We start from the raw sequence: 14,904 nt of genomic DNA, 5'->3' as shown, positions 1-14,904 counted from the left end.
GGTGTTGTGGTCGCCAAAGAGATCTGAAGTGTTTTTAATGGTGGTTTTTACAATTCGCCGTTCGTCTGGAGCCACTTTCAGAAAACGAATACAAGATGTCGCTTCACAGGCCAACTTGTCCTCGGCTTCGTTTCCATGCACACCGACATGGGAAGGAACCCACTGGAAGTGAACGCTAATCCCGTTTTCATTGATTGATTGATTGATTGTAGGGTTTAACGCGCCGACGCAACGCAGGCGATGAGGCGCGCCGTAGTGGAGGGCTCCGGATTAATTTTGACCACCTGGGGATATTTAACGTGCGTCGAAATCTCGTACGTACGGGCGTTTTTGCTTTTCGCCTCCACCAGAAAAGCGTAATCCCGATAGCTGCTGAGGCAAGTTTTATCTGCGGAAAATCCAAGCTGCAAAAGTTGTAGGGCTGACTTAATCCGTATTTTCTCTCTTTCATGTCCATTTCAGTGTCCATTTTTTAATTGCTTACCTTTTTTTCTAAATTTAAGGTTTTTCAATACAAATCTACGTGTTAATTGTTTTCATTGATATATAGTGATGTTTTAGGTCGCTTTAGGTTTTGAGGCGCAACCAATGGCGACATTTAATTACCGTCCTGCACCGTGCGAACAGACACGTAACGTGGGTGCTCTGTGCAGCGAAGCGTTTGGAAATACGCGTCCGGGTCACCTCTTGCCACCCCCCTTTTAAACCACCCCGCCGGTTTCCGCGCATGTCATTGGTCAAAGTCCTGGCAAGTGCAACTTGGTCACGATTGATATGAACGCAAATGGGCATTTCGGAAATCGGCACAACTCGGAATTCCGCCCCTGGTGCAACACGATACTCACAGACGCAACCGGGTATACCCGGGTCTCCAAGATATGGTGGCCAGCGCATTCAACAGTGACCTCACGGAGCTTGCACCTGCAACTATGAAAACATCACTGCCATTCGAAGAGGTAGTTGTCATTGTTAGCGCGCCGCTGCGGATCAGCATACAATTACAGTAATAGCAGGGTCATTCCACGCCAAACGCCCCAGCCTTAAAGTCGACCATCACGGATTTCTTCAGTAAAGATTGTGGCTCATCCTTACACGTCCCACAATGCTCCATCAGAGTATTTTTGTCCACAAAAATTCATTTCTTTTTGTAGTCGCCTTTTTATTTCCAGTTTAGAGCTAACTCAGGTCTGTCAAAAAAAATCATAAAGAAAATCACTTTTTTAATCGCCACCATTTTTTCGTGGACAACATGTTGAGGCCTTGGACTGCCCTATGCCGTATTTTTAAAAGATTTTTGCTTTTTTTGCTCTCGTTACGCCGCTCAGAATACGCATGATGTCGCACATTTTCAAACTATTCTAGCAAATACAAGCACACTCCATCAGCACATGAACCGTTTTCTTTTTCCGAGTTCTGAATTTCACCATGGTGGACGATGCGTAAGAAATATATTGACACTCATAAAAGGGGAAATACACGAGAAAATATTTGTCAAATTTGGAAAAATCTTCTTTCCGGCCCATCATCATCATCATGACCCTGTTTGTGCGTGTCCACTGCAGAGCGAAAGCCTCTCTCAAAGATTTCTAGCCACGCCTATTGAGTGCCAGTTGAGTCCATGTTTTGCCCCAAATTTTCGGAGCTCATCACGCCAACGAGTTCTCGGCCGACCCCGAGTGCGTTTGTCTGTCAAACGATCGATTGATTGTAGGGTTTAACGCGCCGACGCAACGCAGGCGATGAGGCGCGCCGTAGTGGAGGGCTCCGGATTAATTTTGACCACCTGGGGATCTTTATCGTGCGCCGAAATCTCGTACACACGGGCGTTTTTGCTTTTCGCCTCAATCAGAAAAGCGGCCGCCGCGGCCGGGAAACGAACCCGCGACCTCGTGCTCAGTAGCGCAACGCCTTAGCCACTGAGCCACCGCGGCGGGTTGTCTGTCAAACGGATGGTCCACCTGTTGGCCCTCCTTCGCATTACGTGACCACCACATGCCCATTTTCTTCGCTTAATTTGAACTATAACTTGAACTTGAACTTGACTAGAATTTGAACTAATTTGCCGGGCCCATATTCACCCCTAAATTGCCAATTGTTGCGATATTAGTAAACATATCATGTACAAGGCATTCATTAATACAACTCATCGCAGTTCATTACAGAAAGTTTAATCGGAATAGTTTCTGTTTTAGCGGAGAGAAAAACTTTTTTTTAAATTTGTACGCCGACACTTCACCACGTTGTTCCACAGAGCGTCTTCTCTGCACGGCATGTCGGCCCAGGGGCGGATCCAGGCTTTTTCTGAGGGGGGGGTCAGCTCCCATCAGTGATGATTATGATGATGATAATGATGATGATTATGATGAGCAGGAGGAGGAGAAGGAGGAGGAGGAGCCTTATTTATTCACCGAAATTTAGTGAAAGCAAAACCATAAGAAATACAAGTCATCAATTCACCTTTTTTTGCGACCTGAGTGGTCATCTTCTTGGAGGTTTACAATCAAAAATTAAGAGAGGGGTCAGGACATCCGGACCCCCCCCTCTGGATCCGCCAATGTGTGGGCCTTCAATAAAAGAGGCGCGAGCCAGCGGCTTCGCGCTGCAAGGTTACCATTCCCTTTAATTGTATTTCGTAGCGTCCACACAGTAAAATGGGATAGTTCGCGTGTTGGAGGGAAAACTACAACGTGGCGGAGCTAGCGGTGGTGCGCCCTTTCTATGAGTACGCGTAGACTCAACGGCTGGGTGGACATGAGTCTGCATTTAAAGCTGGCTTTTCCACATGTTTTGTTGTGCAGTGAAACATGGCCACCCACGGAGGGAGTATGGTTACAGCCTGGCTTCACACTCCTTTCCACCACCTCCGCCTCTTTCCACACCACGGGCGGCATCTATCCCCGCCCGCGCGAATTTTCTCCGTGCATTTGGGGGGTGGGGAGAGTGCAGTGGACGTGTTACGGCCCAATGCGACCTGTCAGCTGTCCTCCGTGGTCGAGCGGTCGGGGTTGGTGTGTTACACACACAGTAAGATGCTCACGACGTGGAAGGCAAAAGGATAGCCCCATGTTCTTCCGGTAGTATAAAACTCCAATCCTTCCAGGTTCCATTCAGCTCATTAGCTGGGAAGTATATGCGCAGTCGCAAATTACAAACAAAAGTGTTTTGTTTTGTTTCGTGCACTTCTTGCACTGCGTCCAGCTTTGCTGGCCATCCTCCTTCAAAGAGTAGAAGGGCACTGATTTTTCGTTTTCATTATACATTCAAGGTATCCACCCGCAACCTGGGGCTCAGTACCGCAACTCCTTAGCCACCGGGTCACTGCGGCGGCTCAGGCTTGGCAAGGGCTTGTCGACCCGCACTGGGTGTCCCGTCAGAACGTCAAGTTGGCTGATTGGTAATTACGATTGCAAATCATTATTAGCGCTCGGCATGGAAGCAGACCGCAGGGCAAGTACTTGTGTGCTTCTTCCGTCCCGTTCTCTTGTGGTCTAGCTAATAATGGGCATCCTCGATTTACCAGTCCTGGACGATCCGCGGGCAGTCCGAGAACTGCGTTCGGACCGGAAGTCCCATAGGAATACATGGGAAAATCGAGCACCCGATCGCGTCTTGGGTAGTCCACGGACGATCCGGGAATAATCGAGGAGGCCCAATGTTTCGCAAGTAACTATCCGCTGCACGTGGCGTACGTATGTACTTTTCAGATTTCCGTGTGCCCTCGACAACGTCGCAGTGCGCTGTTGCACAACCAAATCGGAAAAGTAATCGTCTCTGTCCCTCATCAATAGAGCATTTAAAACCCACCGTATTCATTAAGACACGCGGAAGGCCCCAGTAATAAGCACCCCACCTATATTTTTATGCTTCAGTTGTCAGCGAGAGGAGCCGTGTGTCAGTGTGCCATCGGTGGCCTTGACAGGGAAGGTGATAATGAACTTGAAGGGGTGCAGGAGATAAGAGTGTACAGTGACTGCGCACGCGGTGTAATTGCTATCATTGTACGAGTTAGCGGAAGATTAAAGCGCACAAAGAAAGGGGACAGAAAGGAACGACACAAACAAGCGCTTGTTTGTGTCCTCTCCTTCCGTGCAATAAGGCGGCTGTAGCCCGGACGGAAACCAGCAGCAGCGCTTTTACACCAACCTGTGCACGACCCAATAGGGCAAAAAAGACCTGTCATCTTCCATGCAACTTGTGCCATAATGTGCGGTCATTCAAAACCCAAACGTAAGCTAGGAATGACGCGTTGTCTCTAAAGCGACCGTAGGGTTTCTCAACAATGTTTCAGAAACGACATGTGTCCTTTCTTTCCGTCCCAATTCTTTGCGCGCTTTTAATCTCCCGCGATGTGCTAACTAACCCAACTTTCGGCAGTACTAGTTAGGTGTTGGGCTGTTGTTCCTGTTCTTGCAAAAAAAAAAAAACGTTTTTATTTGCGTACCGCAATACATATACTCAGTTGTTTGCAGTGCTCGTCTGTGTATGTTTTTGACGCTTAGTCTTCGTTTGCTGCGCTAGTTTCCTGTTCAGTATGAACCAACGGGCCACCACTTCAGACTTTAATTCAAATTATTTTCGTCTATCTGCCACGGCCGTATCGCGCAGCCAACTATTTCGAGAGATTCCCCTATTGATTTTTTTCACAGAAGGCCCGGGGCAATCCTAACTGTGCACATTGCGGTGAGATTTACCCTTCAACACGCAAAACTTCCGGGCGGGCCAAGGCGTCTCTCGCCCTGCTTCAGGATCGAGTCGGCAACCTTTTGAGGTGTAGGGCCGAGTTGCATGAAACAAACACGACGGGAACCAGGCGGCAAATCGGGGTAAGGGGGGTCCCTTTTTTTGAACCTGCCCAAAGAACGGAAAGGAAGACGTCATCTGTCTAAGTGTAAAAATGTGGGACAATGCCAACTGGAAGCCACCTTTCCTTGTTCTTGTGTAACCGCATTTGAGGTAAAAACTGCCATGTCGGCCTTGAGATAGGAAGTGACCGAAAAAGGGGGGTTCTACGTCGTGCTGGGGGCCGCATAATATTTCCCTGCGGGCCGCATGCGGCCCTCGGACCGCAGGTTGACGACCCCTGCCCTCTTGAAGGAGTGTGCTAGCTGACAGGCAGTTAAACGGCCGGCCAAACGCAACTTGTGAACCACATCGACGTCCTAGCTTCTGCCAGGATACGCCTGAATCCAGGGTGACTTGGACTTAATACCCAAGTGTTGATCTCTCTCTCTCTCTCTCTCTCTCTCTCTCTCTCTCTCTCTCTCTCTCTCTCTCTCTCTCTCTCTCTCTCTCTCTCTCTCTCTCTCTCTCTCTCTCTCTTCTCTATGTGATGCGCGACTGGGATGGTGATGAGGGTTACGGTGATGGGTCAAATCGATCGAATACAACGCGATGGCCCGAGATCAACCCGTTAAGTGGCTGGATTGTATAAGAGGGAACAATTTGCGCGGGACTTCCCTTCCCTCTCCCCCTTTCCCAATGAGCGCTAAAGCAAAAGTAAAGTTCGTGTCTTCCCGAGCGCGCACCGTTGGACAACAAAAGTTTAACAAGCTACAACGACGCTGAATCACGGCGGCTGACATTAACAGCCTCGATGGAGGCCCGGGGGATGAATTCTGACTTTTGTTCACTTCTTGCCCGTTTCAAAATGTCCACTTCCAGCGGAATCTGATTGGCTGCGGAGCAGACGACTCGCATTTGAAGCAAGAGGAACAAGACGTGGAGTAGGCTTCTGAGCAGTGCGTACAGGCACCGTAAGTCCAACTCTGTCACGTCTTGAAAAGGACATTTTTGAAAGGGCCACAACTCAGAAGTTTCCAGCCGCGCGTCTACGCCGCGAATCGTGCCTTCCGCTTTCTCGTTTCTACACGTCCCTCAAGCCGTATAGTTTCTCGCCGTTCGTAAACATCGCACTTCGCTTCGAGTGTCCTTGCCCGCTGCGAGCTGGAAACCCGTTTGAGTGACGGCGCACCCGGGGACGTACAATCTCAGCGTCGAACGAACAATTGCCATCCAGCCGGCCTGTAAGGCGTGGTTGACTCAAGCCCATTTTCGTCTGACATACGCGCAGACGACTTCAGCCCACATCAGAGCATTCGCGGGTCGCGAAAATAAAGGTTTCGCGTGTGACCAATACGCCGTGGACCTATTTGACCTGCCGTGCCGTATGCATCCGCATGCGTCGCCGGAGAAAATGTATGCGGCGGTGGTAATCCGGTCGTTCTCAATGCCGCCGACATGTTTAACGCAGCTCGTCTGCGGGTGAGGAGCTAGCCCCTTTGGCGGCGTCAACAGACGTCAATATATAAGCGCCCGCTTGCTTCACGCGACCGTCGTAATAATCTTGACCGGCGCCATGCGCGCCCACAAAGACAGCTCCATGTTTTGTTGGAACCGAAAATTGTTGCTCGGAATACTGTTCGGCGGATTCGTCGTCTGCGTCCAGGGTAAGACTGCATATGTAGGAACGGTCAAGAACCTTTCATTCTCAATATCCGCGTCGTTTTGAACGCTGATAATAACGGTTAACGAACGTTATACGAACGAAATGTTACGTAACGACGTAACTAAGCTGGCGCATATTTGGTGAAAAATTAGAGCGCAACCATAGGACAACGCTTGTCTCGTCGTCTTTCTGTTTGTCGTTGTCCTAGCTGCGCTTTAATTTTTCACCAAACAGCCTCAAACAGCTTTTGTAGCGAACTTAAGCCTATTTATATTTTGTTTCTGTGGGATGCAGAGAGGATGAGAGAGAGTGGGTGAGTGAATAAGCTTTAAGGGACAGCAAAGGCAATCTTCGGGCACTCTGCCGTTGAGGGGTGTCCTCAGTCTAGGATACCTCGGTGCTTGCTGTCGAGACGGGCCTTCTCCATACGCTGGACAGCTAGGGCCGAGCTGGTCGGCAGCTCTACCCATACTGCTGTGTGAGAGAGGGGGGTATTCCTTTGGTGGTCACGCGTGGGGCACATGGCGGTTGGGAAGAGTGACGATATCTTATTCCATTGCTTGGATTTGGATTGTATTTGTCGTCCGCACAGGAAGCGCGCGAAGTCTCCGAAGCTTGACCAGGAGGAGTTCGGACGGCAAACTGGAGGCCCTGCGTGTTGCCATCCAGTCTTCCATCAGCGGTTCCCCATCGACTGTGGGAAACGGGAGCCAGTTCTCCGTCATTCGAAGCGGAAGCGCCAACGGACTGAAGATAGTGAGAAAAGGTTAGCTTGTTTCTTCTTCCATCGACATTTGCCCTTCTATGCCAATGTTGTTCGCGTCCCATTCCCCAACTTTCTCGCTCAAAAGGCCGACCGCTCAGACCGTAAAACCGGCGCATAAAAGGGATATATCGCGTAGATCAAGGAGTCGTCTGCCATGGGATATCTACACTGTAAGAATGCTTCGGGAAAATCTAAATAGTTTTCGCGTAATTCGTTGCCAAAAGTTCCTGTCGGTAGATTTATACTAGTTTCCATGGCTCTTGAACTTGGTAAAGCAATGTACTAAGCTTGAAACTGCACATGAAATAGGCTTTCGGCTTTAATATTAGCTGTACTAAAATAATTCGCATTACAAGGAGTAACTGTGGAGTAATCACTTTTTGGAGAACTGCAGTGAGTCCTCTATGGCACACTGCGGCTCGCTCACACTGCTGTAGAGAAATTTCTTAAACACGTCGCATTGCTGGACGGCACCTCAAGAGACTTTATGAGTTCTATAATTACTTTAATAACAGTTATCACTTTACTGATATCTCCTGCATCTGGAGCTCAGTTATCCGTTTGGTGAATCAGATCACTTTCGGTTTCGTCATGGAGAGAGGGAGAGAAAAACATTATTGTTTTACACAGCTCAAGCCCGGGCCGTTGTGCCGCAGTCTCTTCATTAGGAGTCGGCCGGTCCGTATACTTCTCCCAGATTCTCTCACTAACACGAAGGCATTAGGCCATGTGTCTCTTAGAGCGGTATAATTCGTGGAATGGAGACTGCGCACCGCTTATATATGGGATGTTATCCGTAACGCGACAAAGTGTATGAGCTACAGTCAAAGCTCGATTTAACAAAACCCCATCTTACGAGTTTCCCGATCTAATGAACAAATCTGGATTCCTCCGCAGCTGTCTATGCGGCGCAATGCTTTTATGAACTCGAAATAAAGAACTAGATTCAGCGCCATTCCCGATTTAACGAAGTAGTTCGAGAAACGAACATTTAAAAAAAATGTGTTTTGTCAGAACGCCACGAAAAGATTATTGGGCCACAACAGAACAAAAAAAAAAAAAAAAACGAGGCATCTGAAGTTTAGTTTTTACGGAGCTCTACGAGATGAACTCAGCAGTCCCGTGGCCGGAAACCGCGGCACACCGGCAAGCACGCTTTCCATAATCTTGAAGGGAAAGGACGCCATCATCCACGCCAGTTAGTCTGCAATTGCGTCGGAGAAAGATAACCTTAAGACCACCCCGCACGAGAACTTGGATTAAGCCATTTACGCAGTTCAAGGATATGAGAGCCAAGAACGTTTAGCTCAGCGGGGAGGCGATACAACAAAATTAAAGCCGTTCCACTCAACGTGAAAGTTGTCGGAAGTGCAGAGCAGTGATTCGCCATAATGGGCTGTAGCGCCGTTATCCGCTCACGGCTACCACCCCATGCAATTCAAATTTCCCGCATTCGCACGGTGGTCGCGCGCCCCCTGCCTGAAACTGTGCCAGCGGGAATTCTGTTCTTTTTGTGCTTGCGTTAATTTCGTATGCTGGAGCTGTTTTATGTCATGTCGAACGCGTAATTTTTTCTTGTGCGACTGGAGACTTTCGGCGTCATTTCAAACGGACCATTTTTTTTTCTTGCGCGGCTGGAGCCTTTCTGCGTAATTTTGAACGCGCCATTTTTTTCTTGCGCGGCCGCTTTCTGCGCTTACAATCGTAAAAACCAACCCTACGAGCGTTCCTAACTAAATTAAGACGGGCGCTGCTGGTTAATTACGTATATTTTGCCTCAAATGTACCTATAGTTTTCTTTGCGCTAAACAGCGGGGAGATTTTTTTCTGCTAAAAATCGGTTAGGCACTAATTACAGGAGCAAAAAATACAGATTATTTAACGGCCTTTCCAAATACACCAGTTTTTAAATGTTTTCATATATCATAGTTGCGAAAAAAATATCTAAATCAAATTTTTTTGTCAAGTTGTCAAAAAAAAAATCATAAAAAAGGAGTTGTGTATAACAAACCACCGGTAGTAGAAAAAAATTAGAATATACATTTTTAAGGGAAACATTTCAAAAACACGCCCCAGAAAACATGTCGACTTGCGGGGACCAGTTTGTCAGATATAAAAAAAAATGTTAGCACGCACGGTGCTCGTGTCATGCGGTGAAGCCCAACCCCCAATTCAAAATGTGCAATTTCGGATGGTTTCCTGGAAGAAATCTGGCGGTTTGACATTATCAGAGGCACCAATTTGTCCCCACATAACGTAAAAACATCTTGTCAATGACTGACTTTGCATTTACAGCGAGCACGATATTTGGGACAAGCACGCGATGCGGAAAAACATGCATGAACTTGAAAACGGAGCTCTGTGGTTGATGCTTGTTGACGTTCACGGTCAGCTTTATTGTCATCTTCTTACTCGCAATTGTAGCCTTGCTTGCAGGAATGAGGTGTCATGCGCTAGAATCGTGCCCTGCAAACTTTGGCCGAGTAGCTGTTGCGCGATAAAAAAGATGAGCACAATGAGCCTCCTCCATTGCAGCGTCATCTAACATTTCTGAAATGAAACGAATAGACAGTTCTTTGTCCGAATAGACAGTTCAACCAAGCAGCAACACTAGACACCCGGAAATACCATCGTATGGAAACGAAACTGGAAGGCGGAACAGACATTTGGCGACTGGGTGTGATCTTTTGACTTGCATCTCAAGTTCTCATCGCAGAAATCGGGTTAGGGTGGGGGGAAATCAGGAGCGTTAAACATCGAATTCGTGGAATCAACTGCTTTTAAAATTACAGTCCAGATTTTACGATGTTCTCGATTTAACGAAATAATTCGCGGTTCCCGGTGACTTCGATAGATGGGGCTTTAACTGCGTTGCAACCGCAGCCCAATTAAGTCTGATTCGCCGACCACTCGTTGATCGCACACACGATGTGTGAACCACGGGACGATGGCCGTCATTGGAGAGGTTACTACACAAATTGCTCAAAAATCATGCATCCCTCCGTCTGACAACGGCGATGGTTCAACCGAAGCTTTCTCGTGAGGGATTCCTTGGTTGTCGTCTGAGTTCGGACTCATCTCTATTAGCTTTATCTTTATATGTAGCCTGCACTGGCTAAAGACCACTAGCGAGGCTAAATATGACTGGCATGAGTGCCCTTAAATTTAGCACGAAAGTGTTTTATTCCCGGATACACGAAGCTTTCGCTGACGTCATATCCGTCACGGAAGTGACGCCAGTAAAACGAAGCAAGCGGCCTGTAAAGGCTGCACCCCTGCACGCAGAGTCTTCCTGCGGGGAAGCAACCTTTAGTACTAAACAGTAGCTCAGAGTAAAATATGCTTTGAGATAAGGTTGAGGGCAATGGATCAACGAAGGTGGGCAGCTAAGGTTTTTAGGTACCTATACTTGAAAAGCGTGGACACGCAGTGGTTAAGAAAGACTAGAAGGCTAACGATGAAATACGGAAAGAACAGTGGGGAATCCAAAACAGCCAAGGTAACCAAAAAAGAGGCAAGGCAGATTGAAACGAATAAATGGAGGGAAAAAATGGAAGCTAAAACGTCGTTAGAGATGTACAGGGCTGAGAAGATGAACATCAAAAAGGAAAATTTCTACGATAATTCCCAGGGCAGTGCTTTGCTTTTTGAGGCTAGAGCAGGTTGCCTGCGAACTAAGAGTTTTGTGGGGAAGTATTCACAAAATGATGGGGTATGCGTGGTCTGCGGAAAAGAAACAAAAACTATGCGGCACATCGTGTTAGAATGTGAGGGCATCCATCCAAATCTACATGAAGGGAATATTGGGCTTTCAGAAGCCCTAGGATTTAAGGGTATCACAGAGGAAGTTACCTTCAAGGCTGTCGAGGGGACGAAAAGAAGATTGGAATGCTGGTGGACGAAAAGCAGAGAGGGGAATATTGCCTAGGACAGTTACCACCTGTAACAGAAAAAAAAAGTATTTTGTGCCTAATAAGCTTTTTGTGCCTGCCCTAAGCAGCGCTAGTATTGAACCAAAAGTGTAAAACATATGTATATTAGTCCTTTTTGGTAAGATGACATGTCATCACCCCGATACAAAGGGGAAACCAATAGAAATCATCAATCATCATCATCATCAGTACGTTATACGTAGGGTTCGTTTTCGGGTTTTATATTTTAACACGAAAGTATTTTATGCCGGGATACCCCGAGATTTTACTGACGTCATATCCGTAACGGAAATGACGCTAGTACACCTTCGCCGAAGCGACCCCCCAGCAGGACGCCTCTCGCCAAGCACACCCACAAGACAGCCGCCGACCCGCTAATCAAGCTCAGCCGCAGATTTCGCTGCACATTTCACTTTCGTGTTTTACGGATTGCTATGACAGAGGAATCAACCACAGTTTTTGTCATGCGTACACCCGGCGTGATAACGAACAATAACGTAGAATGCAAATCGATTTTACGCCTCCTACTTTCACCTTGCTTTTCTACCCCCTTTTTTTTCCTTTTCCCACGCAGCCAACGTGTCATCCATCTCCTAACAAAGATATGTTATGTTATGTCATGTCATGTTATCTTTCTCTCTTCTCCTCCTCCTCCTCCCCTAGAAAATGATTGACTGGACACCAGCGTGCTTAGGCTCCCAGAGGTTGTGTCTCCCTCCTTTGTTTACAAGCATGGCGTTTGAGCACGGTGAAATGTGACGTCGCGAAGATTTGCCGGCGCTGCCATTAGCAAATTTCTGAAGGGTGTTTGGCATTGTTTCGAAAAATCCCGTCTGAGTGTCTTGAGTCTGAACGTTCAGAGATGACGTCGGAACAATTTCTTTGCTGAAAGGCGCAAAACCTAAGAAATGTTGCCGTTGTTCTATCGATTGAATGGGATGAACGCGGAAGCCATATGCGGAAGCCATTGCGGAGGCATACCCATTATTTTTACGATCAACCCGATGATGAAGCCGTACAGGACTGTTGAGCAACCTAGAAACGACCGAGAATTGGCGGCTGCTAGAGGGACGTAGTACAGCTGGTTAAGTAACTCCGTGCAGACCGGACGACGTTTTTCTAGCGCGCGGAGCGCGTTTGCAACTCTCTGTCGGGGTATTTTATTGCCCATTATGAGAAGTGTCGATCGTCACTCGCGTTCAGTTAGACAGAGCGTGCGCTAACGAACGGAGCGTGCTCTTTCTAAAGTGATCCCCTCGTGTCATCTGCTTTAGCTATGAGGTTTTAGTTTCGCCTGCTATGCAATGAGGAACTGCTTTATCACATCGAAAGCTAGCGCATCGCCGGTGAGAGAGAGAGAGAGAGAGAGAGAGAGAGAGAGAGAGAGAGAGAGAGAGAGAGAGAGAGAGAGAGAGAGAGAGAGAGAGAGAGAGAGAGAGAGAGAGAGAGAGAGCTTTTTATTAGGACAGAAAGCCGAGATGTCTGCCGGAATTTTGACGCCGACATGCTGCTCGTCGGGGAAAGGGGAAGGAAGGAAAGAAAAGGCCCGGTAGATTACAGGGCAGAAGAAAGAGGAAGAAAGAAACGAAATAAAAGGAGAGAGAAAAATAACCAAATAAATCAGAACGTTCAGTTTGCGTGAGTTTTGGGATGAAGCGGTCTGAATATTCTGCTATTGTACATTTTAAGTCATTTCAGTGACGCCAATGTCGCCCAGGTAACTAAATAATGCCGCCAGTGCTTTGTTTTGAGCTGATGGAGAGGGGCGTGGACGAAGAACACTTTCAAAGCCACTGGCCCTGGGTTTAGGCGCTCTGTTTCGTTACAAGACGGCACCTTGCTTGCATGCACGCGGAGCAATGCAACAGCAGGAAACCGTGGTATACACGGCAGGAATTTTCGTCTGTCTCCCACAAGGGAAAACTGAACAAACTTCCATTGCGTGCAGTGAGGCGCCACCACTTCGTCCGCCGCCCCCATGCTTGGGCTCTAAAGCTCCCTGGTTCATTCCCCGATGTCGGCACCAAAGATGTCGCGGAAGCTATCATGAGTCGATGACCCAGAACCTAGACGGAGCAACCGTGCTGCTTTATTCTCTTCTAGCGAACCACTAATGCTCATGCTCACTGATTTACACGTTCTTATGCATGCAACCAAGAGCGGCTGAAGTGTTCATAAACACGTTTTGTGCTGACGTTGCGTAAACTCCACATATAATTCAGAAATGAACCCGCAGACCTGGAGGACGGGAACATTGCCCTTATTGCAATATGGGCGTCAAATCTGATTTACATCATCTTATTTGGTCATGCGTATACTTCCAAAAGCATCAAACTCAGCTTCTATCACACCACACCCCGTTTACCTTCTCTGATATATCAGACAACATAGACCGCGGTGGGCTTCTTTCGGAGCTTGCTATAGCTTCGCAATTAAGAGTGGTCTGGCGCGAGTCGTCCAGCAGGGCGACGCCTAGTCCGTCACACTGGCTCAATAACTGTGAAGCGTGAATAAGTTTGAAATGTGAATCAAGTGGGAAATGTGAACTGAGTGTGTGAACTAAGTGTGAACTGTGAAGTGAGAAGTGCGAACTAAGAACTGAAACTGATCATACTATATATATCCGCCTTACCATCCCAACCCCAACCACCCCCTCATTGACTATGGCCTTCCTTTCAAATAAAAGCTTCAACTAACTAACTATGCCGGCCGACTGGTCGCCTTCCTTTTCTACAGGCTCTTCTGGATTGTGTACAACTCGACTGACTACGCGGTCACGGTCAAGCTGAACCGCGAAGGAAAGAAAAATTAGTTCTAGGAGAGGCCATGACGGCCCGTTTTCTGATCACTTTAATTCCATTATAGAACATCATCGACACCTTTCCTGCCTTTACTTTCCCCTTCTGTCACCTTCTCTTGTCAACCATTCCGTATTGGCCGCAGGTGGGGCGGTGGGACTCGGCGGCTGCTCCTTCGGCGTCGTTGTTTCTTTTCGACTCCCACCTAGTGTGAAAAAATTTTCAACACCAGCGCACGTTGGCGCTTATCTCATGTCCTCACCACCCCTCCTACTATGTTTACAAACATGCCGTCTGTACTGATGTATACAGTCATGAACAAATGAAACGCTACCATGAAGATATGAACCAGAACACACACATAGCGCGGTTTCTTTCCGTACAAGTGAAATTGACACGTGGTTTAAGTACAGAAACAAATAAGGGAAATGTGGTTTTCCAAACATACCGATAGCTCGCCATTATTGGACTTCGACAAACAGTATTAATGCGTAGCATTCTTTGCCGAGTAACTCCACAGCGAGGACCGTGTAACGCGCTGCATTTCCACAATATCGCCGATTTCACGAAAGTTCAACTTCTAATCGTTGTGACAGCGTAAATGGCGATAATTGGTCGGACAGGATTTAGAAAAGACAAAAAATTTGGCTGGAAGGATCTCACACTCAAGACATGCGGCATGAGAATGCTACGCATTAGTAGATAATTCTCTGAATTTCTGCAGAATTTTTTTCTCAATTTTGTGCGTTCTGATTTATATTTTCGTTTTCGCACTTAATTTATCCATCACTGTACGGGTGCAGGCATCAGTAAACGGAGCACGGCTTGGAGCATTTCAAATGATTACTCCGCCATGTTCTCCTAAACTACAATCCGGTCGCACAGCAGCCGCATAGGAGAGAAAACGCGCTAATTTTACGAAGCCGTGCTCCGTTTACTTTTGATTGCAACTGTACATGCACA

The 14,904-nt window shown here is 47.5% G+C and overlaps 1 protein-coding gene across 1 annotated transcript in view; it reads left to right on the top strand.

Annotated features, from left to right (window-relative positions):
• The first annotated feature begins 6,114 nt into the window (after positions 1-6,114).
• Positions 6,115-14,904, top strand: part of LOC144142577 (serine protease inhibitor swm-1-like) — a 28,252-nt gene continuing 19,462 nt past the window's right edge. Inside the window, exons 1-2 of the mRNA XM_077674173.1 lie at positions 6,115-6,446; positions 7,038-7,211. Of these exons, the coding sequence (XP_077530299.1) occupies positions 6,356-6,446; positions 7,038-7,211 (265 nt within the window). The 5' untranslated portion in view covers positions 6,115-6,355. The remainder of the gene's footprint in view (positions 6,447-7,037; positions 7,212-14,904) is intronic.

The sequence above is a fragment of the Haemaphysalis longicornis genome, unplaced genomic scaffold (assembly GCF_048455015.1).
Source record: "Haemaphysalis longicornis isolate Haplotype H1 unplaced genomic scaffold, Haemaphysalis longicornis Haplotype H1 scaffold_6, whole genome shotgun sequence".
NCBI classification, from domain to species: domain Eukaryota; kingdom Metazoa; phylum Arthropoda; class Arachnida; order Ixodida; family Ixodidae; genus Haemaphysalis; species Haemaphysalis longicornis.
The sequence above is the reverse complement of the archived record's forward strand: the minus strand, read 5'-3'. Positions and strand labels throughout refer to the sequence as shown.